The following is a 25,522-nucleotide window of genomic DNA, read 5'->3' as shown; positions in this document are numbered from 1 at the left end:
ATTTTCATGAAAAAATGCAAATATTACCTAGTCCTAGCTTCTTAATTGTGGACATTTTCTTCTTTATTATGCAACAGTAAACTGATCTTTGGGTTAAACAGAACAAGCAATCTGAGGACATCATTAAAGGCTCTGGGAAACTGCGATGAGCATTTTCTGGCATTTAATGGACCAGAGGACTGAGCTAGAAACTGCCAGATTGGCCGATAATGAAAATCATCTTTGGCTGCCTCACTTTGGAGGATTCTCCTTATTTTTCTATTCCTGACAGCTTGATTCACCCTCCATCTCTCTCTCACACTCACCACACACAGTGACAGCCACACTCACTCAGCAACCACACAGTAAATGTTGGGATGCATCACATTACTTACATTGTGTTTACATGTAGACTACGCCATCAGTCCTCAGAGACAAGAATAATCCATGAACAAGTGCCAAATTGGCAAGTGCTTTTATTTTGAAGGCTTGCTGGCTCCTTAAATCCCCTCCCATGGCCTTGACCGACGTTATTATGTTAAAAGGGCTTTCCTTTTGGGGATTTGAACTCGTTATCAGTTGATCAGTGTTACACTGCCTCTTTCAAATGTAGGATACATTTCATAAATGATCATGGCGTTGTTGTGGGTATGAAACACGAAATGCATTACGCTGGGAGGCAAAGCTCTCCTTGTATCTTGATGACTAAATATCTTTTTAAAAACAAGTGCGGAAAACTGTCACCTGTCTAAACGCCTGCCTCTTTCTCTCATAATTAAACCCCCGCAGGTGTAGGATCCGCCATCAGCAATAAGGAGAAAAAATAAAACGACCACAGCACACTCCTCCCAGCTCCACAATAAACCCGGACATTCATTCATTTACCTGCATGTCAGAGGAGGAGAGGCCCGGGTCCGGCTGCTGCGGCACACATCGCCCCTGTCCCCGTGCCTGCTCGCTTTGGCTCGGCTCGGTTTGGCTCGCCTTGTCCCTCCAGACAACTTGCTCGGATTAAAGCGGAGTGCTCAGCCCCTCCTTCTGCACCGTGACATCAGAGCGGATTAGCGATGCACAAAGCGCCTTTACAAACACTGCTGATGCTGGTGCTGCACACACAAACGGTCCTTTACAAACGGGCCATGAGTGGAGCCTCATCCCACCTCCTCCTCCAGCGGCAGCGGCAGCCTGCAGAGTGCTGCTGCGCCTCTGCGCGCCTGCTGCATCACTCACACCCTCAGCTCATGATCATCCCACACACTGTCGCTGGGGTCGCTGTTATCTGCCTGCAAATCTTATCACTTTTATCAAGATGCTCCTGAATTACTACTAAATACGACGGAGTTTTAGGGCCACGCTGGGGATTTTTGTTTTTTGAGACTTCGAGAATAAAGCCATAACATAATGAGAAAAAGGTGGTCATATTATAAGAATTATCTCATAATTTTACGAGAAAAAAGTCGTAATTTTGCGAGAATAAAATATTACGAGAATAAAATTATAATTTTATGAGAAAAAGAGTCGTAATTTTACGAGAAAAAGTACTGTAATTTCACGAGAAGGAAGTTGTAATATTACGAGAATAAATGTGTTATTTTATGAGAAAAAAGCCGTATTTTTATGAGAATAAAGTTGTAATATTACCAGAATAAATTTGTAATTTTATGAAAATAAAGTTGTAATTTTGCGAGAATAAAATATTATGAGAATAAAATTGTCATTTATGAGAAAAAAAAGTGTAATTTCGTGAGAATGAAGTCGTAATATTATGGGAATAAATTTGTAATTTTATGAGAAAAAGGATATAATTTTATGGCATAATATTATGAGAAGAAGTTTGTAATTTTGATGAGAAAAAAGTCATAATCTCACAGGAATAAAGTTGTAATATTACGAGAATAAAGTTGGAATTTTACAAAAAAATATCTTTTTTTTAATGAGAATAAAGTCACAATATTACAAGAATAAATTTGTAATTTTATAAGAAAAAAAGTCATAATATTACAAGAATAAAGTCGTAATTTTACAAGAAAAAGTCGTAATTCCATGAGAATAAGTGGAAATATGACAAGAAGAAAGTTATAGTTTTACAACAAATTAGTCATAATTTCATGAGAATTAAATCGTAATTATATGAAAATACAGTTGTAATTTTTAGAGAATAAAGTCATATTTTTATGAGAAAGGGCATATTATATTTTGGAAATAAACATATTGCCAGCAAACTTTAAAACAGGCGAGAGCACAGGCAGCCTCCTTGGCAACCAGTGTCCCCGGTGTCGTACCACACACAGTCAACAGGTTACCTGTTGACATGTGTCCTCACCTGAGTAGCTTGAGGCTACCATTTTTTTTCGGCTGAGCAAAATAGTCACAACTTGGGAAACAATTAGTAGGTGGAATATTTTACCTTCAAACTGGATCGAGGAGAAGTAGCATAGCCTGTCCTTGAGTTGTCCAGACGTTCATAATCATCAGTGACACTAGAATGACACATAAAATCAGATTTTCCAAATCAAAATACAAACAACGCACAGAAAGGTCTTCTTCCTTTCAGTAAAAATCACATAAAACTTTTTCATTTCGGGGCTGTTGATCTTGTTGTTAAGCTGTCAGGTCTGATAGAAAATAAAGTGATCAATCACAGCTGATGCACAACATACAGAGCGGTGTGTGACGCAGGCTGACAGTGTTTGCACATTTCGGTGTCACCCCTGGTGGATCAGATCAATAGGCCTGTCTCTACACATTGCTGAGCCCCTGTAACGCATTCTCAACTAAATCACGTGCGCTCTTCCGCCGGAGCAGCCGTTACCGTGACAACAATATGTGAAGGAGGATGGTAATGGTGTGGGGTAGTAACCATGGCATCCAATCTGTGATTGCTAGTGTATCTTTGCAGCCACACATCTTTGATCCTACACAAACAGCCTGCACGCTTATGTAAAATACGATCTGTGACCTTTTGGCTCAATGTGGAGGCGTGTGTGACACATTTTAAGTCCCGAGGCCAAACAGAAAGCTCCAAAATGCAGAATCAGGTCATCAGAATGTATCTGACATATAACGTCATCACTCTGCTGATTTCATGCCACATAAACTATATTTCATGCACTGAGTCTAATTCATTGCTGGTCTATTTCCAGAGAAGACATCAATAATTTGTGTCTCTCTCTGCATACATGGATGAAGGTATACTGTACGTGTCCTGTCATTGGTTATATAGCACCCAGTGAGCACAGACTGAACCCATTACCGGAATTAATGCACATTAATGTTTTATCGCCGCCCATTACGGAGTTATCTCTTATCACGCAGAAAACCCCCGGCCTCTTAAAATGCACACTGCAGGTTGCAATGAGTTTATGAGACAGTCAGGCTCATGTTTACCTGCCTGAGGCCTTTTCAGTCAAACTGCAGGTGGCTCTCCTCAGCAGGAGAGCCGTGCTCGTTGTTACTAAAGTACAGGTGACGAGAAAGTGATTCTCTTTTATTTAACCCACCCAGATTCCTCCTGCTGGTCCAGGAATCAAACTGGCAACTTTACCATCACAAACCAGATTCTCTGACCTTCAGGCCACCACTGACTTTTACAATCAGCTCACTTTTATAATCAATTAATGATATGCTTTTTATTAAAAATCATCCATGTATATTCGTTAAAACTAAAAAAGTATTGATAGAATCTTTTGTAAATCATTATTAAATCATTCATGGTCACCAGAGGATGAATTGTTCTGAATTTGACTAAATCATGTCTTTACCTGTAGATAACTATTGTGTGGATTAATATGAAATTTGCCCAGGGGATAAATCACAATAACTTTTGGGATCTGACCTTTCTATTAATCACTTGCCTGATATCAGACAGTCACAGAATTGTCAAATTGTTGCACTCCAACTGTAATGTTTGTAATTGTAATGTTTCCATATATTGAGCTGAGTTTTATAATTGTAATGGATTTTTTCACAATTACAGTTATTTTACAAATATTTCCAATATTAATTCAGATTTTTATGTATTCTTATTGTTTCACATACCATTGTAATTCTAAAATTTAATTTTAGATGTCTTTATTCTTTTATACTGTTTATTGTTACGCAACCAAATGAACAAGCCCAGTTTCTTAAATCCTCTTGGCAATAAATCATTTGTGATTCTGATTAAAAAATATTTATTTAATATTTTCTGATGAGATAAAATGTAGAATTGTATTGGATTAAATCTCAATTTCATGTTTTTTACAGATTTTTTCTATATTAATTCAGATTAAGTATTCTTATTGTTTCACAGTCCATTGTAATTATTTTTTTTTTATCACCAAATCAACAAGTCCAGTTTCTAAATCTACTTGGCAATAAACTGCTCCTGATTCTGATAAAGTGATTTATTTCATAGTGTATTATTTATTTCTTTAATATGAAACATGTTGGATCTCAAAAGTAAATAAAGTGATCATTTTTATAAACTGTTACTAATGTTCCCAACAGATGGACGAAAAGCCCAGCATCTGAGACACGTTTGTTCTCACAGAAATCCCACCTGACAATACGACAGTGATAAATTCATCTGTCCACTCCCACCCCGGAGGACGGAGCAGGTCCAGTTCAATGATTAAAACAAGCTTTTTTTTGGAAAGGTCAAAGACTTTTGAGTAAAAAGTTCAGCGTTTTGGGGCCGAGGCGTGGTGTTCCCATTGGAAGGGTGGAGGGCCTGAGGGGATCAACCTGCTGAAGCCTCCGGCAGCCAAACACATAGTGACGATAAGATGTAATGACTCTTGTAAACTATGACCTCTGCATGCTCCGCACATGACATAATCTGGAAGCTTTGAGGTATTTATTGTAGCTCTGTCTTGTTGTTTACACAGACACAGACAAGCAGGAAATCAAACAGATGAGTGCAGGAAATTCAAACCAGTTGAAATCTAAATTTGTCTTTGGAGCTGAATAAATGTAGAAACTCATGGACACCCACAGTCTTTTGAACACAGCTAACTAGTCACAGTCTTCTCTCTGTGCACTGTTCTTGTATGGTTTGCATTTACGCATTTTATGAACTTTTTTTCTCTCTCTGGTAATTATTGATTAGATCCTAATGAAAAGAACATGTATAGCTGCACTTTCTGGACAATTTGTCTCCCCATCTGGTCTGAAAGTGTTTACAGCACCTCAATAAAATGCCTTCAACCAAAAGCGAGTGGAAGGTAGGGGATGGACCATGTACAAGATTACTGCGGAAAGGGAGAAAAACAGTGACTCAGAGAGAGCCCGACAGATGGATCACAAATGTGGACGACAGTGTTCCCTCTAAATTACAATAGTCTGGTCTCTCGTATCCAGCATGCATTCTTTTCTCCTCTGCCTCCCTTTCTACTGTGATACTGAAATTTGTAATAAATCAATTAAAAACATTTTTTTTAACAATTGCCAACCTATTTTTTTTGCACTTGTTATGGACACACTCACTAAACACCTTCCCAAATTATTAGTGTTTGAAGATCCTGTCATTGCTGTGGTTGCACTAAAATTCCCATGTGGTTCATGTTTATTGAAGTTTAATTGGAGGAAACTCTGTGGAATTGTCTGCAGACTTCCCGATAGTTGCACATGTGGGATTACAGCAGAACTGCATAATGTTCATGTTCACAAGAAATATAGAAAAGCAACATGCTGTTTGATGCTGAAGCCAGGGAAAATATTTGACATGGTTGGGAAGAGTTTGGACTCTGCAGGTTTCGTAGAGCTCAGTTTAGATTATCTGTGTATTCAGGCCTCTCCTTAAACTGTGAAGCGCGATTGTATCTCTTCCAGAGAAGTCCTAAAGGGATGTTTTCATTACATTTGTCTTACAATGTCTGTATGTAATTTAGGAAAGTGTGGAGACCTGATGGTTGGATGGATGGTGGGACGGATGGATGGGTTGGTGGGTTGGTAGGTTGGCAGGACAAACAGATGGATGGACGGATGGTCAGATGGAAGAGAGGACAAAAGGACAGACGGATGAACACATGGACGGACAGACAGATGTTGGATGGATGGACAAACGGGATGGACAGATGGATGGACAGACAAACGGATGGATGGATGGACAGACGGACGTTTGGACAGATGGATTAGTGGATGAATTGGTGGGTTGGTACGACGGATGGACGAACAGATGGATGGATGAGAGGACAAAAAGACGGACGGACGGACAGACAGATGTTGGCTAGATGGATGGATGGACAGACGGACTGACAGACACATAGATGGATGGACAGGCGGCTGGACGGACAGACGGACTGATGGATGGATGGATGGTTGACCAGATGGACGTTTGGACGGTTGGACAAACGAATTAGTGGATGGATTGATGGGTTGGTAGGACGGATGGACGAACAGATGGACGGACAAGAGGATGAAAGGACAGACAAAAGAATGGATGGACGGATGGACAGACATTTAGCAAAATAAAGTTCTGTCTCCTCCTCTTTAAATAACTGGCTTTCAAAGTATCTTCTCCAGCAAACTGCTTACACTGTTTACCAAAAGTATGTGAACACTCGTCACACACATGTGATTGCTGAACATGTCTTCGGAAAAAAACACGCTGCTATGACGGCCTACGCAATTTGGGGGGGAGGTTTTCCACAAGGTTTTGGAACCTGGTTGCAGGGATTTGCTCCATCTGCATTCTGGTTCATCCCAAAATTGTTGGATGGGATTGAGGTCGTGGTTCTGTGCGCGGCAGTCAACTTCTTCCACGCCGTTCTGAACGCACCATTATGGATAGACCTGGTTATTATGTACTGACAGAGCGTAGGAGCTTACAGTTTTTTCACTCCTCCTCTTGTACTTGCCCTTTTTCTACAAATTTGACCATTTTAGTGCTAAAAAAAAACACCCTTAAATAGGAATTGTTATTATTCTAAACACATTTATTTAAATAGCAATTTTCTTTACAAGGTTACAGCAGATAAAAACCAAAAACCGAAAAATGTGGGTTCATCTGCGGTTCTTTGGTATGGCTTGAGGTGTTTTATTATTATTATTATTATTATTATTATTATATTATTATTATTATTATTATTATTATTATTATTATTATTATTATTATTTATTATTATCATTATTATATACTGCTGCCATCATAATCAGAAAATATTTTAGTTTGTCTCATAAATTTGTGATTTAATGTCAGAAATTATTCTAGTAAATTTACAACTATAATCTCAGAGAATTTCTGATTTTCTTTCTTGCATATTTTTGACTGTAAACTTCCAGAGAATATTTTAGTCCAGTTTTTTATCATGTATTTGTGATTTTGTCCTACAAATTCAGGGTTTCTCTTGCAAATGTTTGGCTTTATCATCTCAGATAATCTAATATAGATGTTTTTTTCAGTTTTGTATTTTTTCTTGTAAATTTAGCACTTCTTCGGTTTCATATTTATTTTTTTATTTAACCACAATGGTGCTAAAATGCCATCATTTGTTCACACAAACATTCCAGGTTTGAAAAGGGAATGCATTTTTCAGTAAAGAGCTAGAACAGGATTTTTTAATAAGATTATTCAAGATTTCACAAGAAATTAATAATAATTATTCATATTTTAAGAAGAAATTCTATCAAGAAGCATACTGACTTGTCTACGGTGCTATCTGGCATCATTTAAGGGCCCCAAGGCACACATTTAAAAACAGTATAATGCTATGCGGCACCTCTAAATGGTTCTTGAAAGCACTTTTGACAAAGGCGCTGCAAAGCACCTTTAAAAAATGGGTTCCATATGTCTCGAAAACAGCCCCCCCCCCCCCCCCCCTCTCCCTATGATTATAAGCCAAAGAAGCACTTTTGGGCATGGTGTGGTGCCATTTTTGTTCAGAGTGAACAATAAAACAACAATAAAATAAATTACAAACAACAGATGGATCATAAAAAAACATAAAAAACACCAGGGGATAAAATACAGTTTTTAAAAAGGAAAATAAAATGGCCAAGGAGGGATGATAAAATCCAAAAACACATTAAATATTAATAATGTTTTTCCTATAAAAGTAGTTTAAAAAGGGGATTTAAAAGATGCTAAAGGTGTCAGATCTCTGTGGGCAGAGTGTTTCACAGTCTGGGGCCTCTAACAGAAAAAGCCTGGTCCCCATTTAGTCCCAAACCAACTGCTTCCACTGACCTCAGTGAACGCTGAGGCTCACAGGGGGTCAGTAAATCCTTCATCTAATTTGGGGCAAGGCCATATGATGCTTTTAAATTGATCAGTAAGTTGGACCAGATGTTTTTCTCGTGCACACTTCCTGCATTTAACAAAAAAAAGGAAAAAACACAGCTCCTTCTCTTCTGCATTACTTATTATCCTCCTACCTTTTCTTACTCTCTAATCTCACTTTTTTTCAAAACTCCTACTTGTTTCTCTCCACCAGCTGGCCCTCCTCTGCTTCTCTCCCCAACCCTCCCTTATTCTTCTTTACCCTACTCCCTCACTGGCTTCCCAGCAGCACATCACTCACCTTCTTTCTCCTCCTCCTTCTCTCCCTCTCAAACCTCTCTCTCCTCCTCCTCCCCTCTGCTCTGCTGTCCAGACGCACACTCTTCCCAGCGGAGCGTCTGCAGTGTGCTGCCAGTCTGTGAAGCTGGAGAGACACTCAGACAAGAGAAGAATCAGCAACTTTTGGTTGCAACTTTTTTTGAAATTTTTCCAACTGTGGATACATGAGACTTACTTTTGCTTTTGTTATTTCCTCCGAGAGTCCACTTATTTGCAGAGAAAGCTGCAATGCTTCCATTCTACCTCCTGACTTTTGCTGGTGAGTACTTTAACGGTCGTGCCACCGCTGCTGCATGAGGGCATGTTTCTGTTGATGCCAGTTGCTATGATTCATACTTACCGTTCCCTCTCTCCATCTCTCTCTCCCTCTCTCTGTGCTCAAAGCCACCATCCAAGCACACAACCAGCTGCTGCCAGGCTCCTGCAACTTTGAGTCCAACACCTGCGGATACACGTCAGATGCAGATTTCACAACCTGGACCCTGCACAAAGATGGTACTGGGAGACACCATGCAGCTTCTTCAGTCCTCTCGTTTTTAAAACATTTGTAGTTTAGAGGCTTGTGCTAAGTGTAGGCTTTGTTGTCGATCTCTTGAGATGTCCCAGTTGTTATGGTGCTGGTTTTGGCCTCACCACAGCAGCACTCTGGTGAATAAGACGCCCATCTGGTCTGCATTGATTCCAGCATCCCCGAACATCTGGAGTCAGTGAAATAACACATTTAGGCATTCCTGCCGGGTTGGTACTGCAGCTGATAGAGCTGAGTTCAGTACACACCCGTATCTAAGTTATGTCAGTCTCTTTTTATGTTAAGTGATCAAAGCCAATAGATGAATTCAGATTAGATGATGTATGCATTACGCTGTTGTAGAGGCATCACAACTGTTGCCAACTTCTCTAACATTTGATGGGAACTGATTTAATACAAAGGCCTCGCGCAGGAATAGAGAAGGGTCTGCAGACACATCTGCACCAGCAGCAGAATCATGTTCAAGTTAACTGTGACATGAAGCAAGGTCCAGTGTGTAGGGTCAGAGGGGTATACAGGCAGAAATGAAATACAATATAATAAGTATATTTTCTATAGTGCATAATCACCTGAAAATAAGAATCATTCTGTTTTTGTAACCTTAGAATTAACCCTTTATATCTACACTTTTTCTGTTGTACTCCCTTTATGATAAGAGCATCAGAAAAGCAGATTTTTTTAACATGAAACTCCTTTATTCAGTAGTTTTACCATTTCAAAATATTTGTTTTGGAGAGTAAGAAACCTCTGCGGATAATTTGGCTCATGGTAAAATCCTCCTGAACTTCTGGATCTTAAGTTGTCAGAGGAAAAATGAGAGAACACATTAGCAGGCGCTGGGCTGGCGGCCGGTCTCAGACATGCCAAACAGTGTTGGAGAAACACGGAGTTTTATTGTGAAACTGCTTCAGTCAGTGTTTTATACCAGATTTAACCACCTCATCTGTTTGTTTTGGCCACTGTCACGTCACCCATTGGTTAGTGGACTCCTGTTTTGAAGCCATGAGTTCGGCATTTTGGATATCACCATCTTGGATCTTTTGAAGTGAGAAGTGACCATTTTTGGATGAGCGGGTAGAGCTGATCTGAGTCTAAGACGTAGTCCCTAAATATGCGTAACTTTAAGCATTAATAAAATGTAAACAGGTGAGTTATTTATAACTTTACTTCCCCAATAATTGTCATGAATGTTGAAATTAGCTATAGAGACAAAATGTTGTTTTGTTTTTTGTACCAGGCTGTAAACGTGTTTATTTCTGCCATAAAGTTTGTCATTTTAATGTGATTGTCTACCGGGACTGACTTAAATTTGGGGCCAGCCTCAAGTGGTCATTAGAGGAACTGCAGGTTTTGGCACTTTTGCGCTGGCTTCATTTTTTTTAGCTGCTTGGTTTTCTCTTGGTTTTTTTTTACAGATGATGATAGGTCAATTTTGTAACTGATTTAATGGAGTAAAGCAAACAAAATAAATTCTGCAGTCTTGCATGATGGAAAAAATACTGCAACCTGCTCATGTATGCAGAAATTGCGAGGGCGCTCTGGGTGGCGTCAGCATATGAACTGGTAGAGCTTGTAATAATGATGTCTGCAGAATACCTATACTGCATGAGCAACAATCATAAGAAAGATTATTAAATTAAATGCAATATGTAGCAGAAAAAAAAGTGTTAAGAAGCTGGAATGAGCAAATGCAAATTAAAATAGATTTTTTGATTAAAAATACTTGATCACAAAAACTGGCAAAAGAAAAAAACTGGCAGATTAACCTATTGGTTGACTGATTGCCTCTGCAATATTGAGAAGTGTATTGCTCTTGTTATACCTCACTAAACTTTCTATTTTTCATCTACACTCATTTGATTGGAGAGGCAGACTTTCTCCCAGCATGACCTGCTGCACCAGTATATCTGCAGTCAGAGCTTGTCAGAAAAAAATCCTTATTAAGACTTTTTTTCCCACTGTGATTCCTGCTCGTACTTGTCTGAAACTTGCTCTGCTGTTGCAGCCTGACTCGCTGTCAGTCTTCCCTCTGGGATACGTCAACCACTCTCTCTTTTCCTGTTTCCATCCTTGTTGCTATTGCCGTCGGCTTGTTAAAAAGGTCAGTGCAGCCGGCGCATTAATGGTGCGCTCAGTTCTTGCTCATTTGTTCTCTTCTCTCAGTCTGTGCAGCTCAGCTGAGGCTGCGAGAGAAGTGAAGTCATGTCCAACATATAAAGCACTTTTTTATGCACTTTTTTCTTCTCTCAATCCAAATGAGGCAATAAAGACATTGCGTCAGCTTGAGCGTGTGCCAAGTTGATGATTAATTTTCAGTTTGTCGACTATATTTAAATATTTGCAGATAATGTTAGCTTACTGGCAAAAAAGAGAGGAAAACCATCTTGGACTGACCGCATTAAAGGTGAAATAAGTTCGGCTGTGGTGTGTGTGTGTGAGTGAGAGTGTGTTTGTCAGCCCCGAGGCAGCAAAGCATTCCACAGGGACAAATAATAAAAGACAGAGCAGTGAGGAGAGCTCAGAGCGCCCTAGAGCAGAAAAGAAGCTAAATGTCGCTGTTACGGTGGGAGCTGAATTCCTGATGTTTTATTCCTGATTCCCTGAATTGAAGCTTTTTGTACTTTAATTCAGGTAAATGTTCAATTTGAGGCAGCATCCTGACTTTTTTTACTTTTCAGCATATGCCATCTGCAGGTTAAAATTTCAATAAATGGTTGACATCAAAGGACTGCAAATTACCATTAGCCTCAAATGGACTGGTCATGGCAAGCTTGTAACCCTAGATTTGGGCAAAACTCTTGCAAGCAAAGCTGTAATTAAGTGCCGCAGGCCCCAGGTTAGGATTTTTTTTTGACACTCCTCGACCACAAGCACCATCATTACTTATCTACTGCCCTGTCCAACCTGCACAAATATCAGCCACGCTTAAGTGGCATACAATAATGCATCAACAGTATTTCATGGCTGAAATTTATTCATTATCATTTTATTATTTTGGAATTGTGGGCGCCTATGAGAAGTGCAATGTATTATTAGATCTGAATAACAGACCCTAAAACAGTGCCCATTGTGTTGAATGAGAATTGCTTGCCTGGAGCACATCATGGATGTATAAGGAGAACTGCATGCAGGGTAAAATTGTGATGATCGTCGCTACTTCTGTATTATGTGGCTCAGCAGGTGTTCGAGAGACTTCTATCCAAGTAGCTCAAAAATAAGCCAATGCCAAAATGCGAAAAACTGCAGTTCTTTGAACAGCCACTTGAGGCTGGCTCGAGAGGCGAGTCGATCACCATTGACCCACATGTTAAAATAGTTTACAGCAGAAGTGAACATGTTACAGCCTGGTACAAAAATAGTTTTGGTCTCTATAGCTAATTTCAACATTGGTGATAACTGCACAGGAGGTACATTTTTGCATAATTAAGGGCAGGCCACTTTGAGTAAAGGCTGTCTGCTGATAGTGTCCTCGGCTTCTTGGTCAGATCCACCCCTCGCTCCACAGCGCCACCCTTTCATCCAAATATAATCACTTGTGGCTCCAAAAAAAGATGGCGATGGCCAAAATGTCAAACTTGAAGCTTCAAAATGGGAGTCCACAGACCAGTGGGTGATGTTAAAGTAGTTACTTTCCTTATTTTCACATGCCTCTACAAATACAATCCAAGCCAGTTAATTCGGGTTTAGCACTCTGCTAACTTAAATGAGGCTAAAATGGCAAAAAGGTGGGTAATATTAGTGCCACATTCCAGTTAGCCTAGCTTTTATATCCTTAAAGATTAGTTTCAACACATGCTACTACTCTGATGTGTTGGTGCAGTCTGGTTTAGCATGTGGAGGTTTTTGGCTTTTTTTTTTTTTTAGGTCTGATACTTTCCTTCCTTCATTTTTCTTTGAAAGCTCATAAATTAAGATACTGACTGCCAGATCTTCTTCATTGCCGAAAATGAATTTTATTATACTAGATGTCAGTAAAAAATGAATTGAAACTAATGGCTGCCTTTGCAAATAGAAAAAAAAACCATTCATAAAGCTTTGGTGTACCAGTGTTTGTAGGAAATGGGCACTTTTCCAAAAAAGTGATAGCATACTGATAATTTTTTTCCCTGTAGAACAAAAGGTCTTCCTAAGTTCAGATCAATGTTTTTTTTTTTGTTCTTTAGTTTTTTTATGACAGCTGTAATGTTTACATTTTTTCTTAATCTCACACACCTTTTTGTTCCAGGCCGTTTTGTTGCGGTGGAAGTAGCCATGAGCGACGACCAGGATGATGAGATAAGCACAGATACGGGGACACAGAGAGAGATCACGGGGGTCCTGCTGAGTCCGGCTCTGGAGCAGGGCGACTGGAGCTGCCTGAGGCTCGTCTACCAGATCATCGGGTCAGGGAGCCTGGAGGTCCTGCAGCGCACGGAGGGAAAGAGCTTTGACAAGCCGCTGTGGAGCAGCCAGACGCCCTCTGACAGCTGGGTCATTTCCAGCATGGACCTGCAGAACAATACAGAGCCGTACAGGGTAAGATACTTTCTAAAATAGTCTAATCTTTGTAAAATAAAAAAACAAGGTCAAATTAAAATTCAAAGTTCCTGTAATGGTCCCTGTTTGTCCTAATATGCAAAATGCAGATGAAACAAGCAACATATATTGCAGCATTATTCAACTGAGCTACTGTTAGAGCTTAAGTGGCTTTAAAAGTGTAATTATTGTCCAGAGAGAAGCACCATAAGGAAAAGGTTATTAAGTTTTGTTAAATGTCTTTTTAACATCCATTAGATTTTGATGCATATACTGTGTAATTGGAAATTTTGGCTTGACGGTAGCGTAACAGAAAAGGTCAGGGGGTCACCAAAAACTTAACAGAAAACGTAACAAAAATTATGAAGCACGAAATTTGAAAAAAAGATAACTTATGTTGGAAACTACTTAAACTCGACTTTAAACAAATTGTCACAGCAACAGTTATGTACAGCTATTAATCCAGTGTTATAAGCGTATTAAGACCAATGTTAGTCAAAAATCACAAAATAAAGGTTCTGATAAAGTAAAAATATTTCATAATAAAGTTCAAATACAATGAAAAAAATAAACTATACATCACAAAAATTAATTAATTAAGTTGCAATATTTTGGATAAAAAGTGCAAATATAAAAAAAGGTTTATTTTTATTTATTTTTGGCAAAGAGCTGTAACATAAAGAGCATAAAGTAATAATTTCCTCTGAACTTTTGCGACGGTCTCCCAAGTAGAAACAAACATTTCTTCATTAAAGAACTTTCTGACAAACTGCTTAATGAGAAAAAAATAAAATGTCCAGACTGGGTTGTATGCAACATAACTGAAGTGTCCTCTGCAATGCTCCCTTTTCAAAGAGTACAGAGCTTTAACATACATCAAAATATTTAATAGTGCAATGTTGGTAAAATAAAATCAAAGACTACAATTACTTCTAACAACTGACTTTCCATTCCTCTTTAGTTAAAACAACACAAGAGCAGAAAACACTATTTCATGCTGTTGTTAACAGGAGGACACATATAGGTTGATATTACACACAGAGGCCCAAACTGAAGCCAATAAGAGGTGTGTGGAGACACACACACACACACACACACACCTATACCCACACACATTATCTAAACACTGTGTGGGAACAGTACAGCACATGTTTAGATTATATGCAGAGGCAGAGCTGAGTCTGACAGGGTCGTGACCTACATAATGGCGAGGTGGGTCTGTGGGCCCCTCGGTGCCTAAATGTGTTTCAGTCCAGGCAGAGGTGGAAAAATGAACCGAAATGTTCTGCTATTTACTCTCTCTGAACACAAACCCTCCTCATGGCTGTAATGCCTTACAAAAGTGATGGCTCTATTCTCCAAATTTCAAAAATGTCTGTCACAATAAATAAATAAACGTTTATTTCGTTAAAACTGCTTAAATCCCCCTTTTTCCATGGTGAAACAATATAATGAGCAACTTAGCAACAAATGAACCCCAAACTGAAAAAAATAAAAATAAAAATAAATAAATAAGTAAAATAAAAAACAACAAAGGTGACAAAGTAATGATCTAAAAATTAGCTGGAGGGATTGTATAATATTATCAAAAATAAGGGAAAAATGTCTCTCTTTAAAATTATGTTAAAGAAAAAAGAACATTTTTTTTTAGTACTTTCTTGGTGTCATTTTCTTGTTTTTTTAATGTATTATTTTTTATTATTTTTTGGTACATTTCTTGAAACCTTTTACTAATTTCTTGCTCATTTTTGTGCCATTTCTTGCTAAATTGCTTGTTGCCCTATTCCTATTTTTTTTAAGAAATCAAGCCAATTTGCTTTGATAAATCCACTATGTGCTACCTGTCCAGCAATTTTAGCTGGAGAAGAAGGCGTAACAGCTCGCAGCTGAAAAGCAATAGCCAGATATTATCTCAGGAGTTGGTGGAGACCAAACCAGTCTGCTGTTGAAGTCCTACCGTTTGCCAACACTTAAAATAAGAGGTTTAATGTTAAGCACATGTCCACAATATTTAACACATGTAATAAAAACATGCCATTTATTCATCTAAATAAGGTCAAAAACTCAAAGATCATGTTTTATTGTACACACACTCGCTTGTACAAGCCCTGACCTCATGTTTTAACAGGTGTGTTTCTTCTCCGTGTTCCCATAAGTCATCTCTGCCTCTGAAAGTCATTTTACAAAAAAAAACTGTTGCACACTAGAGATTTAAACGTAAATTAGATTTCTGTGCGTTTCATGGGCGCACTCTCTCTGACCTCCCGTATGTTCGCTCACCTTCTATGATGTCATCCCCGTGTCGCTCCATATCACGGTTGCAGGGTATCACTGGACATGTGTTGTTGATTAGGTTGTCATCGAAGGTAAACCTGGACGGAGCGCTGGGAGCAGCGTGGCCATCTTTGAGATCCACATCAGCCCTGGATACTGCCTCGGTAACTTCACACGTACATCACTCACACGTCTCTCCCAAAACAAAAAGACAAAAATAATCCACATATGAGTGTAACTCTGGATGCAGACCATCTGTGCTCTGTTATTTAGACTCGCACACATGAATGGTTCATTATTAAGTTAAAAGCCTTTTTGCTCCACACCCATAACAGCAAGTCTGTTTCTCATTTTTCTGCGTCCAGAGTGTGACTTTGAGGAGTCTCACCTGTGTGGATACAGCAATCAGTGGAACGCCAATGTGAACTGGTACGTGGGAGGCGGCGGCGGCACCCAGCTACTTCACAACAACATACCAAATGACCACACATACAACAACAAGACAGGTGAGTATTATTCATATATATATATATATGGTTATGTATCCGCCTGTACATCCAGAGATGTACTGTGACCTTTGTCTGTCTCATTCTTGAAAAACATCTTCAGAACACCTTAAGGGAATTTCTTCAATTTTGGCACCAACGTTCACTTGAATTCATTAGTGTTTGGCATTTGAAAGTCAAGGTCACTGTGACCTTTGTCTGTCTCATTCTTGTAAACACACAGAAGTCCTTGAGGGAATTTCCTCAATTTTGGCACAAATGTTCACTTGGACTCAAAGATGAACTGTTTCGATTTTGGTCCTCGAAGTTTAAGGTCACTGTGACCTTTGTCCATTTCTTTCTGGTGAACACAATATCCCCAGAACACCTTGAGGGAATTTCCACAATTTTGGCACAAACGTTCACTTACCACACACTTGTCACTATGACCTTCGTCTGTTTCATTCTGATAAACGCAATATCTGTTACGGGAGTTTCTTCAGATTTGACACAAACGTTCACTTGGACTCAAGAATGAACTGATTAACATTTGGCAGTTGAAGGTCAAGGTCACTGTGACCTCACAAAACATGTTTTTGGACATAACTCAAGAAATCACATGCTAATTATGACAGAATTTTACACAAATGTCTAACAAGATATCACAATGAAGTGACATCTTATATCTAAGAGGTCAAAGGTCAACCTCTGGGGGGAGGATGTGTGTGAAGCGTCAACATTTTCACAGATATGGATGTTTTAACTGCTTTAACTGCATCTTGACTGAAGGATACAACTGCAAGGTGATAATTCTATTTTTTCTTTATTTGTATGTTTTGTTTTTGTGTTGGGATTTTTTAAGGGAAATGTAATATATATTTTTAAATATTTTCTTGTTGCACTGTTGTGGGCTAAGAGGAACAGCATTTTGTTTTTTACTGTATGCAAGTACACAATAAACTGACAACAAACTAAACCTTGAATCTTATAGTTGAATGCGGGGAGAATTTTTGTTTGTAATTTAAATTTAACCGAAGAAAATAATAGCTGATATTTAACTCACTGTCAGGTCACTTAATGTACGTGGACTCCATCTACGCCAAGACTTTCAAAGAAGTTGCCAAACTGGTGTCTCCCATGACGACCGTGCCGATGTACGGCTGCCTGAGTTTTCAGTATCAGCGAAGCGAGGAGGGAGGGAACCTGTTCTCCGTTTACACCAGGGACCAGCTGGGTCAGTACCAGGAGCTGTGGAGGGCAGGCACAGAAAACCAGAATGAATGGAGTGTGGAAGAGTGGATACCTGTGCAGGTGGACCTGAAGGCACCGTACGCTGTACAGGTCAGTGTGAACAGCTCATGTTAGCTTTATGCACAGAATAAGGCTTTTTAAAGCTCTATGTGATAACTTTTACATGAACAGCTTTTTTATGGCCTGATGGGTAGTAACACAAATGACCTGTGCCTTTGAACCCACCTAATTCTGCTTCTGCAAAATTAATTTAAAAAAATGTTTTAGTACCTTAAACCAGACATTTTAAGATACAAGGTACTCATACGTTACTTCTGTTTGAGGGTATATTTCCGTGTGCACACGATGGCATGCATCTCCGTTTACGAGTGTCTGTCTGCCTCTCCAGGTGGTCTTTGAAGTGTCCTTTAACAGCCCGAGAGGCGGACGCGTTGCACTTGATGACATTTCCTTTTCTCCAGAGTTTTGCAGCAAAGACACCGGTGAGCCTTCACAACAGTCGGATTTATGATCCAACTGAGTGAACCTCCAACATATTAACATTTTAGGATTTTAAAAGGACAAATAAAACTTGGAAATTCACATGTGGTGGGGATAAAACCATTTAGCAGCAATAGGGGCGATACTAGAGTACTAGAGTGCATCTGACAAAAAAGGGTTAATTCTAAAGATTGAATGTGCTCCTTATAATTTAAACTTGCACAGCATTTGGATTTTAATATTTTCTTCTGTGCTTTTTGGAGGGAAGTTTTTGATCTGTCAGGAGGATTAATCCTGTGGGGACAACAAATTTGACTCTTTCTGACAAATCTTAAATACTAAAACCGGAGCCACAAATGTGATCATGCAAAACCATCAAATATACTGATTCTGTACTTTTTTCTTTTTTTCCACAGAGCCGACCTTTGACCCCTCCATCGCCAATTGCGACTTTGAGTCAGGTCTCTGCCGCTACATCCAGGAGCCGGTGACGGGGTCGTCATGGAGGAGAGTGTCAGTGAAGCCCAACATATTCAGAAACGGAGACCACACCACGGGAGCAGGTGGGATTAAACAACTGATACTGGATTTTTTAAAATCTTTTAATTTCTAACTATTAAATCTGGATTTAAGGAGAGCTCCACCTTTTTTCGGTGTTGACCAGTGTCAGCTGGGGCTGAAGTTTGCAAAAGAAAGTCGGCAAAAAAAAGAGAAAAAAAAGACCATATCTTTTGTTTTGCTGCATAACTTTTTTAAAAACTGTGTTTGTGAGTCTGACAGAAAAAAGAGTACAATGCTAAATCAATGGAGTGCTCTTTAAACCAATACATTTCTGATTTAACGGTGGCTGTGGGGGCACAAGTGAAATTAGTGAGGTTCATGTTTTGTTTAATCGTCCTGTTTATGAGGACATATGGGATGTGCTTTTTTAGTAAAACAGTATCACTTTATGTTGATTTAATTTGGCAGAATCACTATTAAAAAAATTGCTTCAGGAAGGAAACCTTTAATGTTGCAAATTTTATTTGCTATGGTTGGGAAATAAGGAAGAATATTTTGTGTAAAAATTGCGTGAAATAAGCTGTTAGTGTGAGGTAAAAAGTAATTAAATGTTGGACCACTGCAGCTGTATTTTCAGTTATTGTTAACCCATAAGAGTTTGGCAAAATTAAGGAAATTAATCAATAGGAAAGCCAAAATCATGGATGATTTTTTGAAAATGCTGCAACTCTGCAGAGCTTTTTAGCCGGATTTAGCTTATTGTTTCGGCAAATTCACTCACTTACTCAGATAATGTCAACAGAAGCAGTTTCTTTGAGATTATATATTGTTAATGTGTTTGCTGCTTTATAAGCCAGTGATTTAGAGGCTTTTTTTTTTTTTTTTTAATCTGACCTCTTGTGGCCAAAAATCTCTTTGCGCAGCTTTAAAAACAAAGAAACCTCCGGAGAAGGACGTGGTAAAACAAAGCCGGGTTTGAGGCTGAAAAACTGTTGACAAAACTCGATATTAAGATCAGTAACAGGTGCGAGTCTTGATGGGAATTGGAAACATTCATTCCAAGCAGATTCGCAAGAAAATAAAAGCTGTCTTCTCTTCTCCAGGATATTTCCTGTTGGCTCACTCCGGACTGAGCCCGCACTCTGGTTACGTTAGCCGTCTGAACGGTCCGACTCTGCCAGGGAACATGAAGTTCTGCCTGAGATTCTTCTTCTCCCTGAGGGGTGAGTGGCACCCGAAAAAGACTATTTTCCAAGACTCATTCTGACTCCTGTGTGTTTGAGAGTGCAAATCGGGTGCTGTGATTTATTTTACTGACTCACCGAGCAGAAATACATTTGGCAACTGCAGGTTTCAACCAGACGGACCAGGCGCTCGCTGTGTATCTGCAGCAGCAGCAGAGCGGCATCCAGGAGAAGATCTGGACTCAGGGGGAGAAGTCCAGAGGAATCTGGATCACCACCGACGTCACCTTCCAGACTACGCAGCCTGCCAAGGTCAGAGGAGAGGAAGTGGAAATATCACATCACTCAGAATAACAGTGGAGAATAAGTGTGAGGAGGAAAGAGGGAAGGAAAGAGCAAATTAAAACATGAAAAAAAAGGGAAGAAGGGAGGGAGGGGAGGAGAAAAACAGAGCGAGCCAAAGAATTCATGAAATGCGGACGGGAGGAAGAAACAAAGAAATAAAAAAACAAATTAACGCATGAATAAATGAATGACTGCAGAAAGAAAGAAATAAAGGGAAGAATAAATGGAACAAAAGAATAAATAAATACATGAAAACATTAAGGAAAATGGAAGGAGGTTGGAAAAACTAAAAATAAACAAATACATGAAGGAAGGGAAAAAAGAGAAAAAAAGACAATCACAAATACAGAAGAGTAAAAAAAGATGGACGGAGGACAAGAGGCAAGACGTAAAGAAATGAATGGACAAAGATTTGAAGGACGAGGGGTGGCAAAGATGAAATTAAATGAACAAAAGGAGGAGGAAAAATGAATTATCTTAATTTGGCACGTTAGCACACTTTTTCTAATTAGTAGGAATGCAGAATAATATCAGTCAGTCATCTGTATCGGCAGATATTTGCTTTAAAATGACACACTGGATTCGGGAAAGAGGCTACTTTCTTCCAATATCACAAACCGATTTTTAATCAGCACTGATTTCAAGTCTGCACGTGCTGGTGGGCTATTACGATGTATTAATAATATGGTGTTAATTCCACAACAGAAGAGACTTGATGATCACTAAAATCGTGGGGAAAAAGTGGATATATTCAGATCAGGTTTTGGCCAAATTATTTGTTTTTATATCTGCATATTGGCAAAAGAAATCCATTATTGTGCATCCTTACTAATTACCATTAATGCCAACATGCTGTCATCCCAGGTCATCAAATATCGACTTTCTGTCACCGTGTTAGGCGTCTCATAGCAACGCACAGCTGAAACACACTGTAACACGTATTTATTGTTGTGAAACAGTCGCGGTTAGGTTTAGGCAACAAAAAAATAATTTGTTAGGATAAGAAAACACACCGTGTTTTGGGTTAAAATAAGTATGTGAGTGATGTTCATGGGCAACAACTGTACATAAATTGCGTGTCATTTAGGGCTGTCAAAGGATTGTTCCTTAAATTGTGATTAATGGCCTAATTTCAATAATTAATCCCATTTTTTAATTACATGTTTTCAACAACACAGCTACGCTGCTAAGATGGCTATGACAAAGGAAAGAGCTAATTTAGGAGCATTTTAAGAAACCATCAAGCATAAATACTTAGATTAACCTACCAAAATAAGAAGAAACGGGGTAAAATTGAAAAAAGGAAGCAGGAAATGTGAAGACCTGCTGGACAGAGAGAAGGAAAAAACAGACTTAACAGCTGAAACAACAAATAAAGAAAGAGTTTCCTCTCTGTTCTGGTGTTGAAGCTGTTAAACTTCTGTGATTTATCTTCTTTACTCAACTGTTAGAGGACACGGCCTCATCCTCATGTGTTTGTGTGCATGATAAGAATTAATTCACCCAGATGCCAAAGCGCTCAAAGGCTTTCTCCACACTGACCTTTTGTTCCTCACTGTGCATATTGAACCGTTTTAAAACACTCAGTGTTCGACTGATGATTTCTTCTCTTCCTTACAAGGGAAGTCTCACAAAGTCTCACAAACATCAGAGCAACAAAGCCACAACAAAGTGTTTGTGGTTTTGGTTTCCATTAAGAGCTGACAGCGTTAATGAGGAATGTGTGTGTTCCTCTGGGGTCGTGTAGATAATAATAAAGTTTATTTTTGTTCTTCAGGTGGTTTTTGTCAGCACCTGCAGGAGCTTCTGGGACTGCGGCTCTGTGGCTTTGGATGACATCAGTGTGAGACTCGGAGACTGTGAGCTGACAGCAGGTAAAAGTGAAAAATTATCTTTTTTTAAATATATGTTTTTAAGTAGAGCTGTCAGTGTTAACGCGTTAATCCTGATGCGATTAAAATCTGAAAGTAATGCGTGAATTTTTTTTGCGTTAATCGCTGGCCAACATTTTCGTCTTTAAGAGGTTGACCTCTGACCTCAAGATACCTAAATAAGAACAGGTTTTATTAGTACCCATGATTCTCCCCTTTACAGACGTGTCCACTTTATGTTAGTCGCGTGTAGTTTTTTGCTCTCATTTGATTCCTAATTAAGACAGTCTGGTAAAAACTGCTTTACCTTGTTAATATGGACTTGAAATGCAAAATAATGAAGCTGAAATTTTGTGGGTGTCTTTTATCGACACATCACTGTGTTTCCAGCACAGTTTAATGTCCCCAAACTTGGGTGTCCTTAAACAACACATTATGTTCCTTAGCAACGCATCACAAAGTTTCCAGCTGTGTTTAGTGCTCCCAAATGTAGGTTTTCTCTAAACCCACGGCTGCATTTACAGCGTCTTTGTCCCACAAAACGTGGACGTTTTTTGCAACCGATCTCACTGTTTTCAGCAGTGTAACTGCCCTCAAACATGGATGCCATGGATGGATAGCCATAACCAAGTGCATTTTGTGCCTAAACCACATGTTGTTTGTGTCTTGAAACATAAAGTTTTGCCATTTAACAAGCTGATAACGGTTTTCTGAACATGCTAGTCGGTGTAGCAGGAGCCTTCTCACCTGTATATAAAATTGCTGGTAACCACTACTTATGGCTATTTAACAGAGGGATGACATTTGTAAAGGGTGATTTGATGAGATGCTGCAAAGCACTATTTGTTGAGGGAGTGAAGAAAAAATAAGCCCAAGAGTCAAGTGAGCCAGTATTTAGATAATCAGGCTGTCACCAACTCTTTTTAGGTTACAGTGATGATTCATATTGTTATCACATGCCGGTTACAGCTTTCATGCACAGTTAAAAATTCATTTAAATAATATAGAGGTCGTTAATCTGCCTTCAAAGTTACTGAAATACTTAAGTTTTAAGTGATTCCCACAAAACATTGGAAACAGATATTCAATGTTCAAGTTGAATGTGATTAATCCGGAGAGATGCATTGAAGAGCAGTTCGAAAATAGCTGCGTTTTCATGCTGACAGTAATAATAAAATGTTACCTGACTCATGTTCCTGTTGCAGGTTCGTTGTCTTCGTCTCTGCCGGGACACTGTGACTTCGAAGCGGGTCTTTGCGGATACACTCAGGACAAGGAGGGCGATGGTGCTGACTGGGAGTGGAGAAGAGGACCCACCCCGACCTCGTACACCGGGCCCAGAGGAGACCACACCACAGGACTCGGTGAGGGGGTTAGGACTCTGAAAGGGTTTCTGCAACACAAAAAAAAGCTTTTCAGTTGCTTGCTCACACAGCGTGAGTAAAAGTCTGTTTTAAACTTCCACAGCTGTATTGACAGACATTTGTTGACGTCTGATTGGCAGGATATTACCTGCACATGGAGGCGTCGCCGATGTTGCCCGGTCAGAGCGTCCGGCTGCTGTCCCGACCTCTGAGAGGCTCCTGGGGGCCTCAATGTCTGCGCTTCTACTACCACATGTACGGCTCAGGCACGGGTCAGCTCAGCGTCCACCTCCACAAGGACGGAGAGGACATGTTGCTCTGGCAACTGAGCGGCGAGCAGAGCATCGCCTGGCTGAGGGCTACAGTGGAGTACCAGAGTGACTGCCAGCATCAGGCAAGAGTCCAACAAAATGTCTCCTGACTGTTTCAGATTTAAAGTCTGTGTGCTGGACATGGACAAAGACAGTCATGGTCACTGGCTTATACACTTTTCAAAGACTTTTTCAAAGAATAACTAACTTCTGCTGGTGCAACTAATGCGTATTTTCACTATAGATTACTGTTAATTTTATTTGATCTCTAAAATGTCAGAAGTTCCCAGAGCCAGAGGTCATTAGTCCAAAACCCAAATCCATTCAATTTCAAAGCTAACTGAGAAAGTATGTTTTAAAGGCCTTAAAGCAATTGTTTCTGTATTTGTGTCTCTGTTTCAGATTGTGTTTGAAGCGACCAGAGGTTCATCAGTGAGGAGTGATATCGCTATTGATGACATTATCTTTGAAGGCGGACCTTGCCCAGGTAAACAATCTATTTAAGAGAAGACTATTGAACACAAGGCTTAAGATAAAACATCCAAAGGAAAACATGCAATGATCATGGAAGAAAATGGTGTTAAGGTTTGAGGCAGCTTTCTGAATTTTCTCTGATTTCTCTGCAGAAATTGAGATCAAGGCCACTGTGGGAACCTCCAATGAGATCGAGTAAAGGGCTGGGGCAAATCAGCTGCGTAGGATGCATGAACCCTGTTTTTTTTTTTTGTGCACATTACAGACTCCTGACTCCTGCATGTCAATCTGAACATGTAGGATTGTGGGTAAAAAGGAAACGTTTTCAGGTAGTTCTGTTTTCATGGAGCAACACATATCAGTTGTGTCATAGTCAGCATTGCTCTCTGCACCGTAGCAACAGAGAGTGTGTTTAACTGTGTTTCCCTTCACATTTATATGCATTAGATTAATGCTCATTGCTCAAATAAAGCGAGAAGATTATTCAACAGTATTTTGAGGTTTTCTTTACTGCTGAATCATCATTTTGGTTGCAATACTGAAACCGAGGTCGTGCCACAACTATCTTAACATTTCCAAAGGACCAAATAACCATAAGGGCAATGGCACAAAACATATAATGACATTAATAACTATTATAAAATAAATAAATAAAAAAACAAATATAGCCAACATGGATGATTAAAGGTTGGAAGCTGCTGAGGATAAATACCTTTCTGACAGCTGCACTAAATATAACTACAAGGTTTTAAGATCAGAAAGATGCTCATTCATGAACGATCAAGTATGTGCTGGGTCGAGCTCTTCGCCTGTAACACATTCGCCCCGTCTCAGTCAGTTACGGAAATAATTTAGGAACATGCTTCAACACTGTGATTTAAAAAATCGACAGAGTTTGGTGATATTTGAACAAACAGTCATCGACCTATGTTCAAATTTCAAATTTTTCAAATTTTGTTTAGTTTTCGTTTTCGTTTCGTTTAGAACCTGTGACACACACCCTATTGAGCGAACTTAAAATAATTTCACACACATGGTAAAACATTAAAATGAAACATCTTGTGAGATTTGTAATGACTGGACAAACAATTTTGCATTTCCTCTTGGAGGTTCCTGTAAATGAAACTTTTAAAGTATGTTTCAGGTACTGATGTTTAGATATCCTGCAAGTTTAGTATTGATCCGCTCCACAATTGTGGACTTGTGTCGATTTATGCTGAACCACAGCCCTTTTGAAGTTTATAGATCAATATCTTCAAAATGCGTTGATATATAAACACGGTTTTAATAACTTGTGATAAGCTTTATTTAATAATGAGCCCTAAGCATTTTGGTACCAATCAAATCTATGGTTTAGGAGGAGACACCCTCCTGTGTTTTTCAAAAATGTAAAATGCTGGAAAATCTAGTCAGGCTGATG

The 25,522-nt window shown here is 39.2% G+C and overlaps 2 protein-coding genes across 2 annotated transcripts in view; one reads left to right on the top strand and one right to left on the bottom strand.

The window, feature by feature from the left end:
- The window catches only part of LOC121959678 (amyloid-beta A4 precursor protein-binding family A member 1-like), a 30,631-nt gene extending 22,110 nt beyond the window's left edge, over positions 1–8,521 (bottom strand). The window contains exons 1-3 of the mRNA XM_042509129.1: positions 8,481–8,521; positions 2,387–2,459; positions 865–1,017 (exon numbers count right to left, since the gene is read on the bottom strand). The gene's annotated coding sequence lies outside the window, so the exon portion shown is untranslated. The remainder of the gene's footprint in view (positions 1–864; positions 1,018–2,386; positions 2,460–8,480) is intronic.
- A 51-nt stretch (positions 8,522–8,572) lies between these two features.
- LOC121959679 (MAM domain-containing protein 2-like) lies at positions 8,573–24,595 on the top strand. Its single transcript, XM_042509130.1, has 15 exons — positions 8,573–8,777; positions 8,903–9,013; positions 13,273–13,562; positions 15,916–16,000; positions 16,202–16,342; positions 17,391–17,662; positions 17,961–18,054; positions 18,469–18,615; positions 19,657–19,776; positions 19,904–20,049; positions 21,860–21,956; positions 23,159–23,317; positions 23,458–23,711; positions 24,031–24,115; positions 24,255–24,595. The coding sequence occupies exons 1-15, from the start codon at positions 8,747–8,749 to the stop codon at positions 24,299–24,301; spliced, it is 2,079 nt and encodes a 692-aa protein (XP_042365064.1). The 5' UTR covers positions 8,573–8,746; the 3' UTR covers positions 24,302–24,595.
- The last annotated feature ends 927 nt before the right edge of the window (positions 24,596–25,522 follow it).

The sequence above is a fragment of the Plectropomus leopardus genome, chromosome 20, assembly GCF_008729295.1.
Source record: "Plectropomus leopardus isolate mb chromosome 20, YSFRI_Pleo_2.0, whole genome shotgun sequence".
Classification (NCBI taxonomy): Eukaryota; Metazoa; Chordata; class Actinopteri; order Perciformes; family Serranidae; genus Plectropomus; species Plectropomus leopardus.
Note: the sequence above shows the minus strand (reverse complement) of the source record. Positions and strands in the feature narration are given on the sequence as shown.